General features: G+C 70.4%; 1 protein-coding gene across 1 annotated transcript; it reads left to right on the top strand.

The window, feature by feature from the left end:
- The first annotated feature begins 2,784 nt into the window (after positions 1–2,784).
- Positions 2,785–14,257, top strand: FHIP1B (FHF complex subunit HOOK interacting protein 1B). Its single transcript, XM_075719175.1, is given in 12 exon segments — positions 2,785–2,922; positions 3,919–4,521; positions 6,628–6,786; positions 6,865–6,951; positions 7,062–7,229; positions 8,503–8,582; positions 8,753–8,922; positions 9,039–9,667; positions 9,669–10,098; positions 10,173–10,351; positions 10,440–10,602; positions 13,968–14,257. Coding segments are annotated over 12 exon segments (3,096 nt in total).
- The last annotated feature ends 10,109 nt before the right edge of the window (positions 14,258–24,366 follow it).

Below are 24,366 nucleotides of genomic sequence, written 5' to 3'. Positions count from 1 at the left end.
CCTGCTGCTCCCCGTCACCGTCGCGGCGCTGGCAGGGTCGCCGGCAGGGCCCGCGACGCCGCGGTCGGGGGGAAGGGGCTGGGTGGGGACCCCTGCTCGGTGCGAGGGGTCTGTGGGCGTCCCCCCTCGCCCCGGCAGCGTGTCGGGGGGCGCCTCCTTCCCCGCCCTGCCCGTGCGCGGTGCCGCCGGCTGCTATGGGGCCGGACCCCTGCCGCGGTCGCTGGGGGGCCCGTGACCCCCAAGCTGGCGGCTGCCGGGCCATCGGCCCCGCCGGGTGTGGGGCGCGGGGGCGGGCGGCTGTGCCGGCTGTGCCGGCTGGGTGCTGGGCGCCGCGGGCTGGGCCGGCTCCCGGGTTCAAAGTGCGGGGCTGGGCGTGGAGGCAGAGCCGGCAGCCAGAGCCCTCCCGGCCGGTGCCGCCCCGGCACGCTTGCTCTTCCTCTTTCCTGGCGCAGCTCCTGGCGCTCCGGCACCCCCTTCTCCCGCTCCGGCACCCCCTTCTCCCCGCTCCGGCACCCCCTTCTCCCCCTCCGGGCACCCCCTTCTCCCCCTCCGGCACCCCCTTCTCCCCCTCCGGCACCCCCTTCTCCCCCCTCCGGGCACCCCCTTCTCCCCGCTCCGGCACCCCCTTCTCCCGCTCCGGCACCCCCCTTCTCCCCCTCCGGCACCCCCTTCTCCCCCTCCGGCACCCCCTTCTCCCCGCTCCTGCACCCCCTTCTCCCGCTCCTGCACCCCCTTCTCCCCCTCCGGCACCCCCTTCTCCCCCTCCGGCACCCCCTTCTCCCCCCTCCGGCACCCCCCTTCTCCCGCTCCTGCACCCCCTTCTCCCGCTCCTGCACACCCCTTCTCCCCCTCTCGGCACCCCCTTCTCCCCCCTCCGGCACCCCCTTCTCCCGCTCCGGCACCCCCTTCTCCCCCCTCCCGGCACCCCCTTCTCCCGCTCCGGCACCCCCCTTCTCCCCGCTCCGGCACCCCCTTCTCCCCCTCCGGCACCCCCGCCTCCTGCCCAGCTTGCAGGCAGCCGCGGGGCAGCGCGGTGGCCCCGGTAGCCGGCTCCTTCTGTGGCGGGCGTCCTTTTTTAGATTGGATATCGGGAGAGATTTCTTCACGGAAAGAGCGGTCAAGCACTGGAGCAGGCTGCCCAGAGAGGTGGGGGAGTCCCCAGCCCTGGAGGGGTTCAAAAACAGGCAGAGGTGGCACTGGGGGCCATGGTTTAGTGGGCATGGGGGTGTTGGGCTGATGGTTGGGCTGATGATCTTAGAGATCCTTTCCAACTTTAGCGATTCCCAGTTTTTATTTCCATTATAAATGATCCAGCCACCAAGCCAGGACACATGGAACTATGACTCTGCCCTGAACTGGTTTGGTGTGGCCTTGGCAGCGTAGGTTACTGGTTGGACTGGATGCTCTTGAAGGGCTTTTCCAACCTCAACGATTCCATGATTCAGGCCGACACCGGGCTGGCAGCGTCTCGTGGGGCGAAGCCACCGAGTGCGGTGCTGCCGCCGGCTCCCGCGTGCCACCGGCGAGCTGCAGCGGCCCCCCCCGCCACCAACATCCCCGTTACCGCCGCCGCGGCCGCTCTGCCCACCCGTCCCTGCACGGCCCCTGCCTGGGGAGCCGTGCCCGGCGCGGGGCTGCGGCACGCTGCCGGCGCCGACTTCGCTTCCGCGCGCTCTGCGCCTCGTCCGGCCCGGCTCGCCGCGGCGCTCCCTGTCCCGCTCGGCAGCGCCGGGCTGCGGGGCTGCGCCGGCCTCTCCGCTCGCGGCACTGGGGCTGGCACCGCGCTGCTGCGGCGCTCGAGGGCTTCCCCGGTGCCTCCCCGCCGGCCTCGCTCCTCCTGCGGCGAGCTGCCCCGCCGCGCTGCTGGCCGCGGACGAGCTGGCGGTGCCCGGCGCTTTGGCCGCTGCCCGTGGGCGCCGCTCGCTCCCGCGTCTGCCTGTCCGTCCCGTGGCCAGCGCGGCGGCTCCGGCGCGACGCGGCAGCCCCACGGCGCGGCAGCCCCACAGCACGGCGGCTCCGGCACGGTGCGGCAGCCCCACGGCGCAGCGGCAGCCCCACGGCGCAGCGGCAGCGCCACGGCACAGCGGCAGCCCCACGGCGCAGCAGCAGCCCCACGGCGCGGCAGCCCCATGGCACGGCGGCTCCGGCACGGCGTGGCAGCCCCACGGCGCAGCGGCAGCCCCATGGCGCGGCAGCCCCATGGCGCGGCAGCCCCACGGCACGGCAGCCCCACGGCACGGCAGCCCCACGGCGCTGCCCTCCCAAGCCCCCCAGGGCGACGCTTCTGCAGGGCGCGGGTCTCCTCGGCCGCCATCCGCTCCGCGCTGGCAGGACCGTGGCCGCGCCGGCCCGGCCGGGACGAGCACGGGGTGCTCTATCGCCAGCTCTATCGCCGTGGGGCAGGATCGGCGCGGGGAGCGGAGGCGGCGGCGCGGGGGCGGGGGGTCCCGGGCTGGGACAGGGGCGTCAAGAGGGAGCCAAAACGATCCCGTGCATCCCAGCCGTGCGTGGGATGCGCTGCCAGACCCCGGCTGCTTGCCCCACCTCGTGCCCCGGCGCGGGGTCGAGCGCCCCGGCAGCGCCGGGTGCCCCCCGCGCCCGTGCGGGCTCTGAGCCGCCGCTCTCCCCCCCGCAGCCCAGCCCCGGCTGGCAGCAGCATGGAGAGAGGGGCCCTGCGGCCCCACCGCTCCCCCCTGCCCCTGCGGCGCTGCCAGGCGGCAGCCGGATCCGGCCCGGCCCGCGGGACGCCTCGCCGCTGCCCGTGACCGTCCCCCTGCCCTGCCGATGGAGAGGATGAGCTGGCTGAGCAAGCTGAACCCGCGGGCGGCCGGGCAGCGTGCCCCCCGCAGCGCCAGCCTGCAGACCCCCGTCACGGCCGACCCCGAGACCTGCCTCATGGTCTTCAAGAACCACTGGTCCCAGGTGAGCCGGGGCCGGCGGCGCGGACCCTCCCCATCCCGGCGCTCGGCGTCGGCTGCAGGGACCCTCCCCATCCCGGCGCTCGGCTGCAGGGACCCTCCCCATCCTGGCGCTTGGCGTCGGCTGCGGGGACCCTCCCCATCCTGGTGCTTGGCGTCGGCTGCGGGGACCCTCCCCATCCTGGCGCTCGGCGTTGGCTGCAGGGACCCTCCCCAGTGCTCGGCTGCAGGGACCCTCCCCATCCCAGCACTCGGCTGCAGGGACCCTCCCCATCCCAGCCCTCGGCGTTGGCTGCAGGGACCCTCCCCATCCCGGCACTCAGCTGCAGGGACCCTCCCCATCCCGGCGCTCGGCATTGGCTGCTGGGACCCTCCCCAGCGCTTGGTGTCGGCTGCAGGGACCCTCCCCATCCCAGCACTCAGCTGCAGGGACCCTCCCCATCCTGGCGCTCGGCGTTGGCTCCAGGGACCCTCCCCATCCCGGCACTCAGCTGCAGGGACCCTCCCCATCCCAGCGCTCAGCGTCGGCTGCTGGGACCCTCCTCGTCCTGGCGCTTGGCGTTGGCTGCAGGGACCCTCCCCATCCCGGCACTCGGCTACAGGGACCCTCCCCATCCTGGTGCTCGGCTGCAGGGACCGTCCCCGCCCCAGCGCTCAGCGTTGGCTGCAGGGACCCTCCCCAGCGCTTGGCGTCGGCTGCAGGGACCCTCCCCAGCGCTTGGCGTCGGCTGCAGGGACCCTCCCCAGTGCTCGGCTGCAGGGACCCTCCCCATCCCAGCACTCAGCTGCAGGGACCCTCCCCATCCCGGCACTCAGCTGCAGGGACCCTCCCCAGCGCTCGGCATCGGCTGCAGGGACCCTCCCCATCCCGGCACTCAGCTGCAGGGACCCTCCCCATCCCGGCACTCAGCTGCAGGGACCCTCCCCATCCTGGCGCTCGGCGTTGGCTCCAGGGACCCTCCCCATCCCGGCGCTCAGCGTCGCCGTGCTCTCCCTCCAGGTCCTGCGCATCCTGGAGCGGCGCGGCTGCAAGCCGGCCCCCGACGACCTCAGCGCCGTGCGCAACAACACCTACCAGATGCTGAACCTGCTGGCGGAGGACCGGCCGCGGGGGGAGGCGGCCCGCGGGCCCATCCTGGAGTTCGTGGCCGCCGAGAATCTGCTGGAGCGGCTGCTGTGCTGGCACCTGCAGGGAGACTTCACCGAGGAGCGCAAGGTGGAGCAGCTGAAGCTCTACGAGATGCTCATCAGCCAGGCCCGGCAGCCCCTGCTGCGGCACAAGCCGGTGCTGACGCCGCTGCTGCGGCTGCTCAGCCTGTGCGCCGAGCCCACCTCCGCCCCGCTGGAGAACAGCCTCGTCCTGCTGCTCAACCAGCTCTGCGTCTCCGTGGCCAAGGAGCCCTCCATCCTGGAGCTCTTCTTCCACAGCCACACCGACCAGGGCCCCGCCAACCTCATCATCTTCTCCCTCCTCATCCCCTTCATCCACCACGAGGGCGTGCTGGGGCAGCAGGCCAGGGACGCGCTGCTGCTCATCATGGCGATGTCCGCCAGCAACCACGCCGTGGCCAAGTCCATCACCGACAACTCCTACTTCTGCCCGGTACGATGCCCCCGCTCGCCGCGGCGCTGCCGGGGCCCGGCGGCTCTGCTGCCGGCGCAGGGTCGGGTTTGGCTGCCGGGGCCACGGCTGTCCTGCGGGAAGGTCCTGCCCCGGCTGCGCGGCCTGGGCCGTGGAGCAGGGAGGGCTGCGAGGTGGGGGGCTCGGTGGCGGGCTGGGGGCCAGGGCACCGGTGCCCTGGGGACAGCGGGGGACGCAGGGCCCGGCAAAGCCCCCGGCTTCCGACTGGGGCGGAGCGGGGCAGGCAGGAGCAGGAGCAGGGCGAGCAGGAGCAGGCAGGAGCAGGGCAGGCAGGAGCAGGAGCGGGGCAGGCAGGAGCAGGAGCAGGAGCAGGCAGGAGCAGGGCAAGCAGGAGCAGGAGCAGGGCAAGCAGGAGCAGGAGCAGGAGCAGGCAGGAGCAGGGCAGGCAGGAGCAGGAGCAGGAGCAGGCAGGAGCGGGGCAGGCAGGAGCAGGGCAGGCAGGAGCAGGAGCAGAGCAGGCAGGAGCAGGCAGGAGCAGGAGCAGGGCAAGCAGGAGCAGGAGCAGGCAGGAGCAGAGCAGGAGCGGAGCAGGCAGGAGCAGGAGCGGGGCAGGAGCAGGCAGGAGCAGGAGCAGGAGCGGAGCAGAGCAGGCAGGAGCAGGCAGGAGCGGAGCAGGCAGGAGCAGGCAGGAGCAGGAGCGGAGCAGGCAGGAGCAGGCAGGAGCAGGCAGGAGCAGGGCAGGCAGGAGCAGGAGCGGAGCAGGCAGGAGCAGGCAGGAGCAGGCAGGAGCAGGAGCAGGCAGGAGCAGGAGCAGGCCGGAGCAGGCAGGAGCAGGGCAGGCAGGAGCAGGCAGGAGCAGGAGCGGGGCAGGCAGGAGCAGAGCAGGAGCAGGAGCAGGGCAGGCAGGAGCAGGCAGGAGCAGAGCAGGAGCAGGGCAGGCAGGAGCAGGAGCGGAGCAGGCAGGAGCGGAGCAGGCAGGAGCGGAGCAGGAGCAGGGCAGGCAGGAGCAGGAGCGGAGCAGGCAGGAGCAGAGCAGGAGCAGGAGCGGAGCAGGCAGGAGCGGAGCAGGCAGGAGCAGAGCAGGAGCGGGGCAGGCAGGAGCAGGAGCGGGGCAGGCAGGAGCAGAGCAGGAGCGGGGCAGGCAGGAGCAGGAGCGGAGCAGGCAGGAGCAGGCAGGAGCAGGAGCAGAGCAGGCAGGAGCGGAGCAGGCAGGAGCAGAGCAGGAGCGGGGCAGGAGCAGGCAGGAGCGGGGCAGGAGCAGGCAGGAGCGGAGCAGAGCAGGCAGGAGTGGAGCAGGAGTGGAGCGGAGCAGGCAGGAGCAGAGCAGAGCAGGCAGGAGCGGAGCAGGCAGGAGCAGGAGTGGAGCAGGCAGGAGCAGGCAGGAGCAGAGCGGAGCAGGCAGGAGTGGAGCAGGAGTGGAGCAGGAGCAGAGCAGAGCAGGCAGGAGCGGAGCAGGCAGGAGCAGGAGCAGGAGTGGAGCAGGCAGGAGCAGGCAGGAGCGGAGCAGGCAGGAGCAGGAGCAGGCAGGAGCGGAGCAGGCAGGAGCAGGAGCAGGCAGGAGCAGGCAGGAGCGGAGCAGGCAGGAGCAGGAGCAGGCAGGAGCGGAGCAGGCAGGAGCAGGAGCAGGCAGGAGCAGGAGCAGGCAGGAGCGGAGCAGGCAGGAGCAGGCAGGAGCAAGCAGGAGCAGGAGCGGAGCAGGCAGGAGCAGGCAGGAGCGGAGCAGGCAGGAGCAAGCAGGAGCAGGAGCGGAGCAGGCAGGAGCAGGAGCAGGAGCAGGAGCGGAGCAGGCAGGAGCAGGAGCGGAGCAGGCAGGAGCAGGAGCAGGAGCGGAGCGGAGCGGAGCAGGCAGGGCCGGCACCGGCGCTGGTGCCAGGCCCCCGCGGTGCTGGCCGGGGCAGCGCTGCAGGCACCCGCGCCAGCTTTGCCCCTGCCCTCCCGCCGCTCTCGTTCCTGCCCGGCTCCGGCACGGCGCAGCTCCGTTCCCGTCCGCGCCGGGGTGGGCGACGTCCCGGGTGGGCTCTGCCGCGGGGGCACCGCGGTGGCCGTCCCCGCGCCGCGGCTGCAGGGCGGGCAGGCGGTGCCCGGGGGTCCGGCGGCGCGGGGGGGCTGAGTGCCTGTCCCCCCCAGGTGCTGGCCACGGGCCTGAGCGCCCTGTACTCCTCCCTGCCGCGCAAGATTGAGGTGCAGGGGGACGACTGGCACTTCCTGCGCCGCGAGGACTGGATCGGCGTCTCCTCCCTCGTCCTCTTCATGAACTCGCTGGAGTTCTGCAACGCCGTCATCCAGGTAGGGCTGGGGGGGGGGCCGGCGGCCCCGTGCGGGGCTGGCCGCGGGCCCTGACCCCCCCCCGACGCCGCTCCGCAGGTCGCCCACCCCCTCGTGCAGAAGCAGCTGGTGGACTACGTGCACAACGGCTTCCTCGTGCCCGTGGTGGGGCCGGCGCTGCACAAGGTGAGCGGGCTGGCCCGCCGCGGCTTTCCTGCCCGCGCCGGCACGCGGGACCCCCACCCCGGGGCTGGTGCCCGCCTGGCCCAGCCCCGCGCTGCTGCCGCCGCCCGCAGACCTCCGTCGAGGAGATGATCGCCAGCACGGCCTACCTGGAGCTGTTCCTGCGCAGCGTCAGCGAGACGGCCCTGCTGAAAACCTTCCTGCGCTTCCTGCTGCTGCACCGCCACGACAACAGCACCATCCTCGACACCCTCGTGGGCCGCATCAACAGCAACTCCCGGGTGAGAGGCGCCGGGGTCCCGTCCCCCCCCCCCCAGAGTCCTGCCCCGGCCAAGGCGCTGCCCTCCTGCCCCGCCATGGGGCTGCCCCACGGCACCGTGCCGCTGCCCCACGGCACTGTGCTGCTGTCCCGCGGCGCCGTGCTGCTGCCCCATGGCGCCATGCTGCTGCCCCACGGCACTGTGCCGCTGCCCCATGGCGCCGTGCTGCTGCCCCACGGCGCCGTGCCGCTGCCCCACGGCACTGTGCTGCTGTCCCGCGGCGCCGTGCTGCTGCCCCATGGCGCCATGCTGCTGCCCCACGGCGCTGTGCCGCTGCCCCACGGCGCTGTGCCGCTGCCCCATGGCGCCGTGCTGCTGCCCCACGGCACCGTGCTGCTGCCCCACGGCACCGTGCTGCTGTCCCGCGGCGCCGTGCTGCTGCCCCATGGCGCCATGCTGCTGCCCCACGGCACCGTGCTGCTGCCCCACGGCACCGTGCTGCTGCCCCACGGCACCGTGCCGCTGCCCCACGGCGCCGTGCCGCTGCCCCACGGCGCCGTGCCGCTGCCCCACGGCACTGTGCTGCTGCCCCACGGCACCGTGCCGCTGCCCCATGGCGCCGTGCTGCTGTCCTGCAGCGCCGTGCCGCTGCCCCACGGCACCGTGCCGCTGCCCCACAGCACCGTGCCGCTGCCCCATGGCACTGTGCTGCTGTCCTGCAGCGCCGTGCCGCTGCCCCACGGCACCGTGCTGCTGCCCCACGGCACCGTGCTGCTGCCCCACGGCACCGTGCCGCTGCCCCACGGCGCCGTGCCGCTGCCCCACGGCGCCGTGCCGCTGCCCCACGGCACTGTGCTGCTGCCCCACGGCACCGTGCCGCTGCCCCATGGCGCCGTGCTGCTGTCCTGCAGCGCCGTGCCGCTGCCCCACGGCACCGTGCCGCTGCCCCACAGCACCGTGCCGCTGCCCCATGGCACTGTGCTGCTGTCCTGCAGCGCCGTGCCGCTGCCCCACGGCACCGTGCTGCTGCCCCACAGCACTGTGCTGCTGTCCTGCAGCGCCGTGCCGCTGCCCCACGGCGCCGTGCTGCTGCCCCACGGCACTGTGCTGCTGCCCCATGGCGCTGTGCCGCTGCCCCACGGCACTGTGCCGCTGCCCCACGGCACCGTGCCGCTGCCCCACGGCACCGTGCTGCTGTCCTGCAGCGCTGTGCTGCTGTCCTGCAGCGCCGTGCCGCTGCCCCACGGCGCTGTGCCGCTGCCCCGCGGCTCACTCACCTCCGGCCTGTCCCCAGCTCTGCATGGTGTCCCTCAGCCTCTTCCGCACGCTGCTCGGCCTCAACTGCGAGGACGTCATGCTGCAGCTGGTGCTCAGGTAACCCGCGCCCGCCGCCCGCGCCGGGGCGACGACCTGCCGCCGTGCCGCGCCGGCTCCCGCCGGGCCGTCGCCCCCGGCCGCGTCTCCCGCCCCGCTGCCGGAGGCGTTGGGGCGCGGCCGACGCCGGCCCCCGCCGGCTGCAGCCCCGTGCCCCCCCGCCCCCCCAGGTACCTGCTGCCCTGCAGCCACGTCATGCTGAGCCAGAAGCGGGCGGTCAGGGACCTGGACATCTACGGCAAGACGGCTGCCAAATTCCTCTCCCTCATCCCGCGGTGCTGCCGTCCCGAGAGCCTGCCGCCGCCCGACCGGGAGGAGGAGCACGCTGCCTGGGCCAAGGGTACGGTACCGGCGTCGCTGTCGGACCCCCGTGCCGCGCAGCCGGGGCTGCTGCCGCCCCCCCCCGCCCCGCCGTCCCGGCCGCACGCCGAGCCCGCGCCGTGCCGTCGCCCGCAGGTCACGGCAGCCCCAGCGTGGACACCTCCTCGGTGGTGACGGTGCCGAAGCCCTCCACGCCCTCCCGCCTCTCCTTCTTCATGCGGCAGCAGAGCGCGGCCCCCGAGGCGGCCGGCCCCGCGCCGCGCTCCCCCGGCACGCCGTCCGGCAGCCCCTGCCACCGGGCTGGCAGGTGGGAAGAGGTGTCGGAGCTGGACAGAAACTACCTGGAGTACCTGCGGGACGCGCGGCGCAGCATCGACCGCTGCGCCTGGGCCTGCCGCGTCTGGTCGGCCCCTTACGACGGCGAGGAGCCCAGTGCCGGCGCCGCCGGCCCCCCGCCCGACGGCACCGGCCCCCCGCTCGGCCCCGACTGCCTCGGCGCCCCGCGGCCCCAGGGACCCCCCACCCCGCGGACTAAAAAGCGGGGCCTGCCGGAGGAGGGGGCGAGGGAGGGGCAGGGGGGGCCCCCCGGCAGCGGCGGCGGCGGCGAGCCCGGCGGGGGGTGTCCCAGCCCCGAAACCGGGGACCCGGGGGCTCTGGTGAACGGGGCGCACGGGTCGGCGGAGCCGGGCCGGCCCGAGAGGGACGTGGCGGTGAAGAAGGTGCGGCGGAGCCCGCAGGGCGAGGGCAATGGCGACGGCGCGGGACCCCCCGCCCGAGCGGGAGCACCGGCCGGTCCCGGCGCAAAACGGGGCCGCAGGCCCCCCGCCCCCCCGCCCGCAGCCCCCGGGCTGGGAGCCGCTGCCCTCGGTGGACTCGCTGATCGAGGAGCTGCTGGCCCGGGCGCCGGCCGAGCCCAACGGGGCCGGCGTCACCATCGAGGCCTTCACCGAGGAGCTGCGGGAGATCGAGGCCGAGATGAAGAACGGCGGCGGCGGCGGCGGCGGCGCGGCTCTGCCCGCCCCCCAGGAGCCCCCCGAGGCGCCCCTGTCCCGCGAGGAAGAGGAGGCCTTCGCCAGCTTCGCCGCCCTGCCCGAGGGGGACGCCGCGGGGCGGCCGCGGCCGCCGGACCCCCTGGCCCAGCTGGTGGCCAGCCCGCCGCGGGCGGTGGGGCCGCCCCCCAGCCAGCCCTTCACAGGTGGGGCCGCGGGGCCGGGGCGGGGGTCCCGGCCGCCCCCGGCCCTGCCTGACGTGCCCCACGCTCGCCCGCAGGCCCCTTCGTCTCGGTGCTGTTCGGGAAGCTGGAGAACATGCTGCACAACTCGCTCTACGTCAACTTTCTGCTGACGGGGCTGGTGGCCCAGCTGGCCTGCTACCCCCAGCCCCTGCTGCGCTCCTTCCTCCTCAACACCAACATGGTCTTCCAGCCCAGCGTCAAGTCCCTGCTGCAGGTGGGCCGTGGGCAGGGGTCCCCGGGACCCCCGCCTGGCGCCCAGCCCTGCCCGGGGCCGGCCGTCACGGCGTTCCCTCGCCCCGCAGGTCCTCGGCTCGGTGAAGAACAAGATCGAAAGCTTCGCCGCCAGCCAGGAGGACTTCCCGGCTCTGCTCTTCAAGGCCAAGAAGTACCTGATCGCCCGGGGGAAGCTGGACTGGCCGGACGCGCCCAGCACGGGGCCCTCCCTGCGCCGCGCCGAGACGCTGGGTGAGGGCCGGCGGGGGCTGCCGGGGGCTGCGGCGAAGGGCCGGCGAGGCTTGGCACGGGGGCTGCGGGGCGGCGCGGCGTTGCACGGCGGGGCTGGGGGCTGCACGGAGGGCTGGGGGCTGCACGGAGGGCTGGGGGCTGCGCGTTGCGTTGTACAGGGGGCTGGGGGCTGCACCCTGCATTGCAGGGAGGGCTAGGGGCTGCACGGAGGGCCGGGGGCTGCGCATTGCGTTGTGCAGGGGGCTGGGGGCTGCACGGAGGCCTGGGGGCTGCGTGTTGCGTTGTACAGGGGGCTGGGGGCTGCACCCTGCATTGCAGGGAGGGCTAGGGGCTGCATGGAGGGCCGGGGGCTGCGCATTGTGTTGTGCAGGGGGCTGGGGGCTGCACGGAGGGCTGGGGGCTGCGCATTGTGTTGTGCAGGGGGCTGGGGGCTGCATGGAGGGCTGGGGGCTGCGTGTTGCGTTGTGCAGGGGGCTGGGGGCTGCATGGAGGGCTGGGGGCTGCACATTGCGTTGTGCAGGGGGCTGGGGGCTGCACCCTGCATTGCAGGGAGGGCTGGGGGCTGCACGGAGGGCCGGGGGCTGCGCATTGCGTTGTACAGGGGGCTGGGGGCTGCGCGTTGCGTTGTACAGGGGGCTGGGGGCTGCATGGAGGGCTGGGGGCTGCGCATTGCGTTGTGCAGGGGGCTGGGGGCTGCGCATTGCGTTGTACAGGGGGCTGGGGGCTGCACGGAGGGCTGGGGGCTGCGCATTGCGTTGTGCAGGGGGCTGGGGGCTGCACGGAGGGCTGGGGGCTGCGCGTTGCGTTGTACAGGGGGCTGGGGGCTGCACCCTGCATTGCAGGGAGGGCTAGGGGCTGCATGGAGGGCCGGGGGCTGCGCATTGTGTTGTGCAGGGGGCTGGGGGCTGCATGGAGGGCTGGGGGCTGCGCATTGCGTTTTGCAGGGGGCTGGGGGCTGCATGGAGGGCTGGGGGCTGCGCATTGCGTTGTACAGGGGGCTGGGGGCTGCACCCTGCATTGCAGGGAGGGCTAGGGGCTGCACGGAGGGCCGGGGGCTGTGCATTGCGTTGTACAGGGGGCTGGGGGCTGCACGGAGGGCTGGGGGCTGCGTGTTGCGTTGTACAGGGGGCTGGGGGCTGCACCCTGCATTGCAGGGAGGGCTAGGGGCTGCACGGAGGGCCGGGGGCTGCGCATTGCGTTGTGCAGGGGGCTGGGGGCTGCACGGAGGGCTGGGGGCTGCGCGTTGCGTTGTGCAGGGGGCTGGGGGCTGCACGGAGGGCTGGGGGCTGCGCGTTGCGTTGTACAGGGGGCTGGGGGCTGCACCCTGCATTGCAGGGAGGGCTGGGGGCTGCACGGAGGGCCGGGGGCTGCGCATTGCGTTGTACAGGGGGCTGGGGGCTGCATGGAGGGCTGGGGGCTGCGCATTGCGTTGTGCAGGGGGCTGGGGGCTGCACGGAGGGCTGGGGGCTGCGCATTGCGTTGTACAGGGGGCTGGGGGCTGCACGGAGGGCTGGGGGCTGCGCATTGCGTTGTGCAGGGGGCTGGGGGCTGCACGGAGGGCTGGGGGCTGCACGTTGCGTTGTACAGGGGGCTGGGGGCTGCACCCTGCATTGCAGGGAGGGCTAGGGGCTGCACGGAGGGCCGGGGGCTGCGCATTGCGTTGTGCAGGGGGCTGGGGGCTGCATGGAGGGCCGGGGGCTGCGCATTGCGTTGTACAGGGGGCTGGGGGCTGCATGGAGGGCTGGGGGCTGCGTGTTGCGTTGTACAGGGGGCTGGGGGCTGCACCCTGCATTGCAGGGAGGGCTGGGGGCTGCACGGAGGGCCGGGGGCTGTGCATTGCGTTGTGCAGGGGGCTGGGGGCTGCATGGAGGGCCGGGGGCTGCGCATTGCATTATACAGGGGGCTGGGGGCTGCATGGAGGGCCGGGGGCTGCGCATTGCATTATACAGGGGGCTGGGGGCTGCACGTGGCATTGCAGAGAGGGTTCGGGGTGGCATGGAGGGCGGGGGGCTGTGCAGAGGGCGGGGGGCTGCATGTTGAATTGTATGGAGGGTCGGGGGCTGCACCCTGTGTTGGATGGAGGGCTGGGGGGGCTGCGCGTTGCGACGTACAGGGGGCTGGGGGCTGCACATGGCGTTGCAGGGAGGGTTCGGGGCGGCACAGAGGGCTGGGGGCTGCACCCTGCATTGCATGTAGGGCGGGGGGCTGCACGGAGGGCCGGGGGCTGCACGTGGCGTTATACAGGGGGCTGGGGGCTGCACGTGGCGTTATACAGGGGGCTGGGGGCTGCATATGGCGTTGCAGGGAGGGTTCGGGGTGGCACAGAGGGCTGGGGGCTGCACAGAGGGTTGGGGGCTACGTGTGGAATTGCACGGAGGGCGGGGGGCCGCACGGAGGGCTGGGGGCTGCATGGGGGCCTGGGAGCTGCATGGGGGGCCGGGGGCTGCACATTGCATATCAGGGGGGGTACAGAGGGCTGGGGGTTGCCTGGGGGCTGGGGGCTGCACGTTGCATGGTGCGGGGCCTGCGCAGGGGGCCGGGGGCTGCACATTGCATGGTGCGGGGGGGATATGGAGGGCCAGGGGCTGCATGTCATATGGCACAGGGGGGTACGGGGGGCCGGGGGCCGCACAGTGGGGCTGGGGGCCGCATGGGGGGGGCCGGGGGCTGCACGGGGGGGGCTGGGGGCTGCACAGGGGGGCTGGGGGCTGCACGTTGCATGGCACAGGGGGGTACAGAGGGCTGGGGGCTGCATGGGGGGTCAGGGGCCGCGCAGGGGTCCGGGGGCCGCCCGGGGGCTGCATGGGGGTCCGGGTGCCGCCCGGGGGCTGCATGGGGGTCCGGGTGCTGCCCGGGGGGCCGGGGGCTGCATGGGGGTCCGGGTGCCGCCCGGGGGGGCCGGGGGCTGCGCAGGGGTCCGGGTGCCGCCCGGGGGCTGCATGGGGGTCCGGGTGCCGCCCGGGGGGCCGGGGGCTGCATGGGGGTCCGGGTGCCGCCCGGGGGGCCGGGGGCTGCATGGGGGTCCGGGTGCCGCCCGGGGGGCCGGGGGCTGCATGGGGGTCTGGGTGCCGCCTGGGGGGCCGGGGGCTGCATGGGGGTCCGGGTGCTGCCCGGGGGCTGCATGGGGGTCCGGGTGCCGCCCGGGGGTCCGGGTGCCGCGCAGGGGTCCGGGTGCCGCATGGGGGTCCGGGTGCCACCCAGGGGTCCGGGGGCTGCGCAGGGGTCCGGGTGCCGCCCGGGGGGGCCGGGGGCTGCATGGGGGTCCAGGGGCCGCGCAGGGGTCCGGGTGCCGCGCAGGGGTCCGGGTGCCGCCCGGGGGGCCGGGGTCCCGTCCCGTCGGCGCGGCGCTGACCCACCGCCCGCAGCGAAGAGCCGTAAGCCGTCCATCGGGGAGCTGATCCTGCGGCACGCCAACAGCCCGCCGCGGGCGCGCCAGGCGGCGCAGCTGGCCTGGCAGCACGCGCGGGACGGGCAGGCGCTGCCCCCCGCGGCCTCGCTGCCCCGAGGCTCGGCCGAGCGGCAGGGCCAGGCGCTGCGCGTCAAGAACGCCGTCTACTGCGCCGTCATCTTCAGCGAGTTCCTGAAGGAGCTGGCGGCCATCGCCCAGGCGCACGCCGTCACCTCGCCTTTCCTCACCGAGCCCCCCGAGGAGTGACGCCCCCCGGCCGGCGCCTTTTTAACCACCCCCCACCCCCCAACCAGGACGCGGACCTTTTTAATTTATTTTGGGGACGAACGCTCGGCTCAGACCTTGCTGCGCTACGCGCGGGAGCGGCCGGCGGCCCGCTGCCCCCCACGGCTCGGCGGGCGGCAGGGCCGGACCCCGGGCACGGCGGCGGGGGCTCGGCGGGGGTGCGGGGCGGGCTGGCTCTGCCCCCCGCCGCTCCCCGGGGCCCTGCTCCAGCCGGGATTTGGGGGGTCGCCGCCGCCGCCGCCGCCGCAGGAGGTGCCGGCCCCGCCGTCGCCCGCCCGGCACCTCTCTGTGCAACGCGCAGGGCCGGGGCGGTGCATGGGGCGGGCTGCGCGTCTGCTGTGTAAAAACCCTTCTGTAATAAAGGGGCCGGGCGAGGGCATCGCCTGCGTCGCTGCCCGCATCGCTGCCCGCATCACTGCCTGCGTCGCTGCCTCTATTGCTGCCTGCCCCACTGCCTGCGTCGCTGCCTGCACCTCTCCTGCCCCGCTGCCTGCATCGCTGCCTGCCCCTCTGCCTGCCCCTCTGCCTGCACCTCTCCTGCGTTGCTGCCTGCACTGCTGCCTGCACCGCTGCCTGCACCTCTCCTGCCCCGCTGCCTGCCCCGCTGCCTGCCCCGCTGCCTGCCCCGCTGCCTGCCCTGCTGCCTGCCCCGCTGCCTGCCCCCCTGCCTGCACCTCTCCTGCGTTGCTGCCTGCCCCACTGCCTGCGTCGCTGCCTGCACCTCTCCTGCCCCGCTGCCTGCCCCACTGCCTGCATCGCTGCCTGCCCCTCTCCTGCCCCACTGCCTGCATCGCTGCCTGTGTCGCTGCCTGCCCCACTGCCTGCCCCTCTGCCTGCACCTCTCCTGCGTTGCTGCCTGCACTGCTGCCTGCGCTGCTGCCTGCACCTCTCCTGCCCCGCTGCCTGCCCCACTGCCTGCATCGCTGCCTGCCCTGCTGCCTGCCCCTCTGCCTGCACCTCTCCTGCGTTGCTGCCTGCACTGCTGCCTGCGCTGCTGCCTGCACCTCTCCTGCCCCACTGCCTGCGTCGCTGCCTGCACCGCTGCCTGCACCGCTCCTGCCCCACTGCCTGCCCCACTGCCTGCCCCACTGCCTGCACCGCTGCCTGCCCCACTGCCTGCGTTGCTGCCTGCCCCACTGCCTGCGCCACTGCCTGCACCGCTGCCTGCCCCACTGCCTGCTCCTCTCCTGCGTCGCTGCCTGCGCCACTGCCTGCCCCGCTGCCTGCGCTGCTGCCTGCACCTCTCCTGCCCCACTGCCTGTGTCGCTGCCTGCATTGCTGCCTGCACCTCTCCTGCCCCGCTGCCTGCCCCACTGCCTGCATCGCTGCCTGCGTCGCTGCCTGCCCCACTGCCTGCCCCTCTGCCTGCACCTCTCCTGCATTGCTGCCTGCGCTGCTGCCTGCACCGCTCCTGCCCCACTGCCTGCGTTGCTGCCTGCCCCTCTGCCTGCTCCTCTCCTGCGCCGCTGCCTGCCCCACTGCCTGCGCTGCTGCCTGCACCTCTCCTGCCCCACTGCCTGTGTCGCTGCCTGCCCTACTGCCTGCACCTCTCCTGCCCTACTGCCTGCATTGCTGCCTGCACCTCTCCTGCGTTGCTGCCTGCACCCCTGCCTGCGCCGCTGCCGGGGTTGGGGCCGCACACCGGCGTGCCCCCCGCCATGGCCGGGCTGCGGGCCCGGTGCCCCGGGCGCGGACGGCGGCGCCGACTCGGGCTGCGTCGGGGTGCCCGGTGCTGCTCGGCGTCGCCCGCCCGGCGGTGTGGCAGCACCCGCAGGGGCTGGGGGGGTCCCTGGGGTGGGGGGCAGCTTGCCCCCCCCATGGCACTGGCGCTGCTGCATCCCGGGCGCGTGACGCGTCCTGCGTTGGGGCGCGGCACCTGCCCCGCCGCAGCACCCCGCGCCTGCCCTCCCAGCCCCATCTTGTGCCTTTTTGGGGAGGGGGTTGTGCCGTGGGTCACCGTGCCCCCCTCCCCAAAGCACCAACCCCCAGCAGCGCCCCGAGCCCCCCGCGCCCCGGCGTGGGACGAGGCCGTGGCAGGTCGTGGTGTTTGCTGGCGTCGGACGGAAGCGCTGGGGACGCCGGGCACGGCGGGGGCTCGGCTCGGGCAGCGGGGCGGCACGCTGGACCCCCCGGACCCCCGGCGTGAGGGCTGCCCCACATCCCCCGCCCCACATCCCACGTCCCCGCCCCAGCGCAGGGTCCCAGCCTGCCCCCCAAGCAGGGGCATGCGCACCCCCGGAACGGGGACAGCCAGACCCCTCCCCACAGCGCGTCCCCCGCATCGTCGCTGCTCCACGAGCCCCCCGCCCGTGGGGAGAGGAGACCTCAGCCTGTCCGTCCGCCCGTCCGTCCATCCAGCATCTTGCGGCCGGGCGCTTTGCTCCGAGCGCCTCCACCCGCATCCGGCTGGGGACGGAGCAGGGAGGGTGAATGTGGGGCTGCCCCCGGGGGGCCCCCCCCCCGCCCCCCAGCGCTGGGACCCCCAGGCGGGCACCCACCCTCGCCCCTTCCCCAGGCGCGGGCGCTGGGGTGCCCGTGGGAGAGCGGGGAGGGGGCCATGGCCCTGCACCCCCTCCGCCTTCAGAGCGATGGGATCACGGAATGGTTTCGGTGGGAAGGGACCTCCGGCCCTCGGGGCATTTCTGTGGCCTCCCCTGGCCCCGCTCCAGCAGCTCCGTGTCCTGTGCCGGGGACCCCCGAGCTGGGCGCAGGGCTGCAGGGGGGTCTGCCCAGAGCGGGGCAGAGGGGCAGAATCCCCTCCCTCGCCCCGCTGCCCACGCTGCTGGGGATGCAGCCCAGGATGGGGTTGGCTTTCTGGGCTGCCAGCGCACATTGCCGGCTCATGTCCGGCTTTTCACCCCCCAGCACCCCCAAGTCCTTCTCCGCAGGGCTGCTCTCCATCCCTTCATCCCCCAGCCTGTGCTGATACCGGGGGCTGCCCCGTCCCAGCTGCAGGACCTTGCCCTTGGCCTTGCTGCCCCTCACGAGGGTCCCACAGCCCCACCTCTCCCGCTCGCCCAGGTCCCTTTCACAGAATCACGGAATCGTTGAGGTTGGAAAAGCCCTTTACGACCACCCAGTCCAACCAGTAACCCAACGCTGCCAAGCCCACCACTCAACCAGTTAAGGGCAGAGTCGTAATTTCGTGTTTCCTGGCTTCATCCTTTGGATGCCGTCGCGTCCTTCTGGCGCGTCAGGGCTGGGGTCTCCTTCCCGCCGCCCCTCGAGGGGCAGCCGGGCTCCGGCGCGGTGATGGCGAGCAGGGGCTGCCGCGCCCCCCCCGCGCTGCGGGGCCGGTGGGGGCTGCGGCTGTTGGCCGGCGAGCGGCACGCGGGAGAGGCGGCGGCGGAGGAGCCCCGTAGGCTCTGCGGGGAGGCGTCGGAGCCGGGCGAGCGGCGGTCCCGGGCTGCAGGGGTGGCGGTGGGGGGGCTGCGGGGCTCCAGCAGGCACAGGGTGGTGGCACGGCCCCGGTGGGCGGCCAGGCGGGGCCGGGGGGGGGTCCGGCCGTAGCCGTTGGCACAGGGTCGGCGCCCGCTCCGGCAGCACCCGCGCCAGCTCGGCGTGGCCCTACCTGGGCGTTGATGCCCAGCGCCCGTGGCCCCTTGGCTGCAGGCCCAGTCATCGACTCATGGAATCATGGAATCGTTGAGGTGGGAAAAGACCTTGAAGATCACCCAGTCCAACCAGTAACGTACAGGGCCACATCCAGCACTGGGGCGCGGGGCTGGGGGGGCTGGGGGTGTTCAGCCTGGAGAAGAGGAGGCTGAGGGGAGACCTGATCGCTCTGCAGCTCCTGGCAGGAGGGGGCAGGGAGGGGGGTCGGGCTCTGCTCCCAAGGAACAGCGATGGGACGAGAGGAGATGGGCTCAAGCTGCGCCAGGGGAGGTTTAGGTTGGATATTGGGAGAAATTTCTTCACGGAAAGAGCGGTCAAGCATTGGACCAGGCTGCCTAGAGAGGGGGGGGGAGTCCCCAGCCCTGGAGGGGTTCAAAAAACGGGCAGAGGTGGCACTTGGGGACATGGTTTGGTGGGCATGGGGGTGTTGGGTTGATGGTTGGGCTGATGATCTCAGAGATCCTTTCCAACCTTGGTGATTCCTGGTTTTTACTTTCATTAACAAATAACCCAGCCACCAAGGCAGGAAACATGAAATGATGACTCTGCCCTGAATTGGTTGAGTGGTGGCCTTGGTAGTGTGGGTTAATGGTTGGACTGGATGATCTTCAAGGTCTTTTCCAACCTCAACGATTCCATGACTCTATGATTCTATGATCTTCAAGGTCGTTTCCAACCTCAACGATTCCATGACTCTATGATTCTATGATCTTCAAGGTCTTTTCCAACCTCAACGATTCCATGACTCTATGATTCTATGATCTTCAAGGTCGTTTCCAACCTCAACGATTCCATGACTCTATGATTCTATAAACCCATTAAGGGCAGAGTCATCATTCCATGTTTCCTGCCTTGGCGGCTGGATCATTTATCATGACAGTAAAACCAGGAATCACTGAGGCTGGACAGGATCTCCAAGACCATCAGCCCAACCACCACCCCAACGCCCCGCACCCACCAACCCACGTCCCCCAGCGCCATCGCTGTCTGCGGTGCAGGACGCAGGGAGCCCCTCGGGCCAGGCTGGGGGGACTGATCCTGCCCCGACGCCGTACACGGGCACGGCAGAGCGCGCGCCGGGGGCACCGCGCTGTCCCACCCCGCCGGGGCTGCCGCCGGGAACGCCGGTCTTGGCGGTTGCTGGGGCCGCAGGGGAAGAGGCACGTGCCCGGCGCGGAGCCGGGGCGTGAGGCACGTCCTGAGCCTGGGGCCGGCGGCCGCGGCCCTGGGACCCCCTGGACCCCTCGGGATCCCCCGGGACGGCGCTGCCCGCTCACGGCCGTCAGCCGGAGCTTTCCCGGAGCTCCGGCAGCAGGGGCCGCGGGGGCAGGGGCGGTTTGGGTGCAGGGGGGCAGCGGCCCCCGCGCTCACCCCCCACGCTGCCGGGCCCAGGTCGCGCAGTCTGGGTCGGGACCATCCCGCGGGCAGCGCCGGTGCCAGGAGGTGTGGATCCGCACGGAGCGGGGGGAGGCAGCTGCCTGAGGGCTGGGACACGGGGGAGCAGCAGGGGAGGGGAGGGGGTGGGATAGGATGGGGTGGGATGGGGATGGGGATGGGATGGGGTGGGATGGGGATGGGGATGGGATGGGATGGGATGGGATGGGATGGGGATGGGGATGGGGATGGGATGGGGTGGGATGGGATGGGATGGGGTGGGGTGGGGTGGGATGGGGATGGGGTGGGATGGGATGGGGGTGGGGTGGGATGGGATGGGGTGGGGTGGGATAGGGATTGGATGGCAGGATGGGATGGGATGAGATGGGATGGGATGGGGGTGGGGTGGGATGGGGATGGGATGGGGTGGGATGAGAGGGGATGGGGATGGAATGGGGAAGGGATGGGATGGGGATGGGGTGGGGATGGGATGGGATGGGGATGGGATGGGGTGGGATGGGATGGGGATGGGATGGGGATTGGATGGCGTGGGGATGGGATGAGATGGGATGGGGGTGGGGTGGGATGGGGATGGGGATGGGATGGGGTGGGATGGGATGGGGGTGGGGTGGGATGGGATGGGGTGGGGTGGGATAGGGATTGGATGGCAGGATGGGATGGGATGAGATGGGATGGGGGTGGGGTGGGATGGGATGGGGATTGGGTTGGGATGGGATGGGGATGGGATGGGGATGGGGATGGGATGGGGTGGGATGAGAGGGGATGGGGATGGGATGGGGTAGGATGGGATGGGGATGGGATGGGGATTGGATGGCGTGGGGATGGGATGAGATGGGATGGGGGTGGGGTGGGATGGGGATGGGGATGGGATGGGGTGGGATGGGGTGGGATGGGATGGGATGGGGATTGGATGGGGTGGGATGGGATGGGGATGGGATGGGGATTGGATGGCGTGGGGATGGGATGAGATGGGATGGGGGTGGGGTGGGATGGGGATGGGGATGGGATGGGGTGGGATGGGGTGGGATGGGATGGGATGGGGATTGGATGGCGTGGGGATGGGATGGGATGAGATGGGATGGGGGTGGGGTGGGATGGGGATGGGATGGGGATGGGATGGGATGGGGATTGGGTTGGGATGGGATGGGGATTGGGTTGGGATGGGATGGGGATGGGATGGGGATTGGGTTGGGGTGGGGATAGGGATGGGATGGGGTGGGGATGGGATGGGGACGGGATGGCGTGGGGATGGGATGGGGATGAGATGGGATGGGATGGGGACGGGAACGGGAACGGCAACGGGGATGGGATGGGGATGGGATGGGGATTGGGTTGGGATGGGGATGGGATGGGATGGGGATGCAATGGGATGGGATGGGGATGGGGATGGGGTGGGGATAAGGATGGTATGGGATGGGGATGGGGATGGGAATGGGGTTGGGAATGGGGATGCGGACGGGGATGAGGATGGGATGGGAACACAGTGGTGGCCGTCCGCTAGCCCAAGGCACCGCGGGAAGGGGACGCACTGAGGATGAGCTCCAGCGTGCTCTTCCAGCCGGCTCCGCTCCGGCTCAGCCCACCCACAGCCACGTCCCAGCAGCTGCGGACGCCGGCTGCCCTGGCACGCCGTGGCTGCTGGGGCAGTTTCTGCAGGGGCTCTGAAAGCCCCCGGCACTGCAGGCACCAGTGGTAAAGCAATTTTTTTTTTACCTTGTCCCATCTTCTAAACCTCACACCTCTAAACCGTGTAAAGGAGCAGCTACAGAACGTGGCCGATTTACTCCTATTCTCATATTTTATGTATTCATTTCAGTCATTCATTCATTTTTTCAATACAGCTTTTCTCCACGTTAAACAGTGTGCAAATAACTGAGAGAAAAGCAAGGCAAGCTTTTGTTAAAGCCATTTTTTTTTTCCTGGCAGCACCGAACATCACTCCCGCAGCAGAAGGGATGCTGAATCCCGAGCCCAGCACCGGGGTCTCCAGGTGCTCCAGCTCCGCCTGTACACCAGGGCCGGGGCGGGGAAACAGCGGGATTAAGTGATGTCAAATAAAGGCTCGGAGGAGAGGAAGAGGCTGCTCGGTGCCGCGGCCGCGCGAGGAGGGGCCGCTCTGACCCTGACCAGGCGCCGATGCAGCCTGGGCAGGTGCTGCTTACCGCGGGTGCAGAGGAGCAGGGCTCTGCGGGCCGCTCGCGGGGACGTGGCGGCGGGGCCGGGGGTCCCGGGGTGCGGGGTGCGCTGCCTCGGCTGTCGCTCCCCGGGCTGCTGCGGGCGTGAGCTCTGGGAAGTCTGCGTGCTCGCCGCGGGCAGCTGCTGCCTTCAAAAGGGGGCACGCACCAGCCGTGGTCCTCTTACCCTGAGAGACCGAGCCCTTCTGCCTGCAGAGAGAGAAACCCGGTGCGTTCAGCTCCCGGCGGCATCCACCGCGGCGAGGAGCTGGCAGGGCTGAGCCCGGTGCCACCGGCTGCGACCCGGCCGCGGGTGGGAGGCAGCTGGCAGGGGAAGGCAGCAGCAGCCCCCGACTTCACGGGGGAGACAGGAGATGCGGGGGACTGCGGAGCCGTGAGTCATGGAATCACAGAATCATGGAATCATAGAATCAGAATCGTTGAGGTTGGAAAAGACCTTTAAGATCATCCAGTCCAGCCATTAACCTACACTACCAAGTCCACTCTAAGCCAATCAAGGGTAGACCAGACTGAACCATGGCCCCCAGTGCCACCTCTGCCCGTTTTTTGAACCCCTCCAGGGCTGGGGACTCCCCCACCTCTCTGGGCAGCCTGGTCCAGTGCTTGGCCACCCTTTCCGTAAAGAAATTTTTCCTAATATCCAACCTAAACCTCCCCTGGCGCAGCTTGAGCTCATTTCCTCTCGTCCTAAGATCATAGAAGTGTTTAGGTTGGAAAAGACCTTTAAGATCACCCAGCCCAACCATTAATCCAACACTGCCAAGGCCACCACTCAACCAATTCAGGGCAGAGTCATCATTTCATCTTTCCTGCCTTGGTGGCTGGATTATTTGTTAATGAAAGTAAAAACCAGGAATCATTAAGGTTGGAAAGGCCCTCTAAGATCACCAGCCCAACCATCAACCCAACACCCCCGTGCCCACTAAACCATGTCCCCAAGTGCCACCTCTGCCCATTTTTGAACCCCTCCAGGGCTGGGGACTCCCCCACCTCTCTGGGCAGCCTGGTTGTCGTGGTTCAGCCCCAGGCAGCAGCTCAGCACCACGCGGCCGCTCGCTCACTCCCCCTACCCCGATGGGATGGGGGAGAGAATCGGAGGAGTAAGAGTGAGAAACACTCCTGGGTTGAGATAAGAACAGTTTAATAATTGAAATAAAGTAAAATAGTAATGCTAATAGTAACAGTATAATAATGATAATAATAATAATGATACACGAAGCAAGTGATGCACAATGCAATTGCTCACCACCCGCCGACCGATACCCAGACAGTTCCCGAGCAGCAATCGCTGCTCCCCGGCCAACCCCCCCAGTTTCTATACTGCCCATGACGCCGTATGGTATGGAATGGCCCTTGGGGCAGTTTGGATCAACTCTCCTGGCTGTGCCCCCTCCCAGTTTCTTGTGCGCCTGGCAGAGCATGGGAAGCTGAAAAAGTCCTTGACTAGCATAAGCAGTACTCAGCAACAACTAAAAAACATCAGCATGTTATCAACATTCTTCTCCTACTAAATCCAAACCACAGCACTGTGCCTGCTGCTAGGAAGAAAATTAACTCTATCCCAGCCGAAACCAGGACACTGGTCCAATGCTTGACCACCCTTTCCGTGAAGAAATTTTTCCTAATATCCAAGCTAATCTAATCCAATCATGTCCTGGTGGAAGCTGGAGGAGATGATGGGATGTTTCCAGGCTGCTGGAGGGTGGCGGGGAGCTCGGTGACGGACAGCGCAAGGACTTCTCCTGGTAGAGCAATGCACCATCTTCCTCTACAGACGGGCAATAGGCCCAGGGGAGGGGGAACGGGGAAATCCTGCGTGCCCTGAGCCTTGCGAGGCTTTCTGTCCTCACAAGCAAGGGAGGGAAATAAGTCAGGTGAAAATATTGATAGAAACTGAAAAAAGTGTTGAAAACGTCCCTGGGGAGTTGCCACCGCTCGTGGCCAAACAGGAGGGAGGTGCAGCAGTGGGTGCTGCAGGGACCCCGGGTGATTGTTTTCATCAGCAAAGCGCTGGAGCGGGGAGGGAGGTGGTCAGGCTTGCAGATAACGCAAATTTGGGAAGGGTTGCAAGGATGGAATCATAGAATCATGGAATCGTTTGGGTTGGAAAAGACCTTTACAATCATCCAGTCCAACCAGTAACCCAACACTGCCAAGTCCACACTAAACCAGTTAAGGGGAGAGTCATAATTTCGTGTTTCCTGGCTTGGTGGCCGGAGTATTTGTTGATGAAAGTAAAACTGGGAATCGTTAAGATTGGAAAGGATGCTAGAAACCAGGATTAGAATGCAAATTGGCTCAAATTCAAAACGATTTGGGGAAAGAGAGGATGCAGTTTGACCGGGACAAGAGCCGTGTGTTGGTTAGGACGATCGGCTGCACCAAGGCGGGTGGGGGCAGGCGGCGGCTCTGCGGGCAGGAGCCGGGACGGTGCGGGGCCACGCACTGGGCGTGAGCTGAAAAATGCCAAACTGGCGCCAAGCAGCAGTGCCCCGCTGCCGGCACGAGCAGGAGCGTCCTCTTGTCGGGGCTCAGCCCCAGCAGCAGCTCAGCACCACGCGGCCATCGCTGACTGCCCCTGCCCCGGGGGGATGGGGAGAGAATCGGAGGAGTGAGAGTGAGAAACACTCCTGGGCTGAGATAAGAACAGGTTAAGAATTGAAATAAAGTAAAATAGTAATGATAATAATATAGTGAAAATAGTAATAATAATGATATCCAAAGCCAGTGATGCCCAATGCAGTTGCTCACCACCCGCCGACCGATGCCCAGCCAGTTCCCAGCAGCGATCGCTGCTCCCCAGCCAACCCCCCCAGTTTCCATACTGCCCGTGACGCCGTATGGTATGGAATGGCCCTTGGGGCA

The sequence above is a fragment of the Pelecanus crispus genome, chromosome 1 (genome assembly GCF_030463565.1).
Source record: "Pelecanus crispus isolate bPelCri1 chromosome 1, bPelCri1.pri, whole genome shotgun sequence".
In the NCBI taxonomy this organism is placed as follows: domain Eukaryota; kingdom Metazoa; phylum Chordata; class Aves; order Pelecaniformes; family Pelecanidae; genus Pelecanus; species Pelecanus crispus.
Note: the sequence above shows the minus strand (reverse complement) of the source record. Positions and strands in the feature narration are given on the sequence as shown.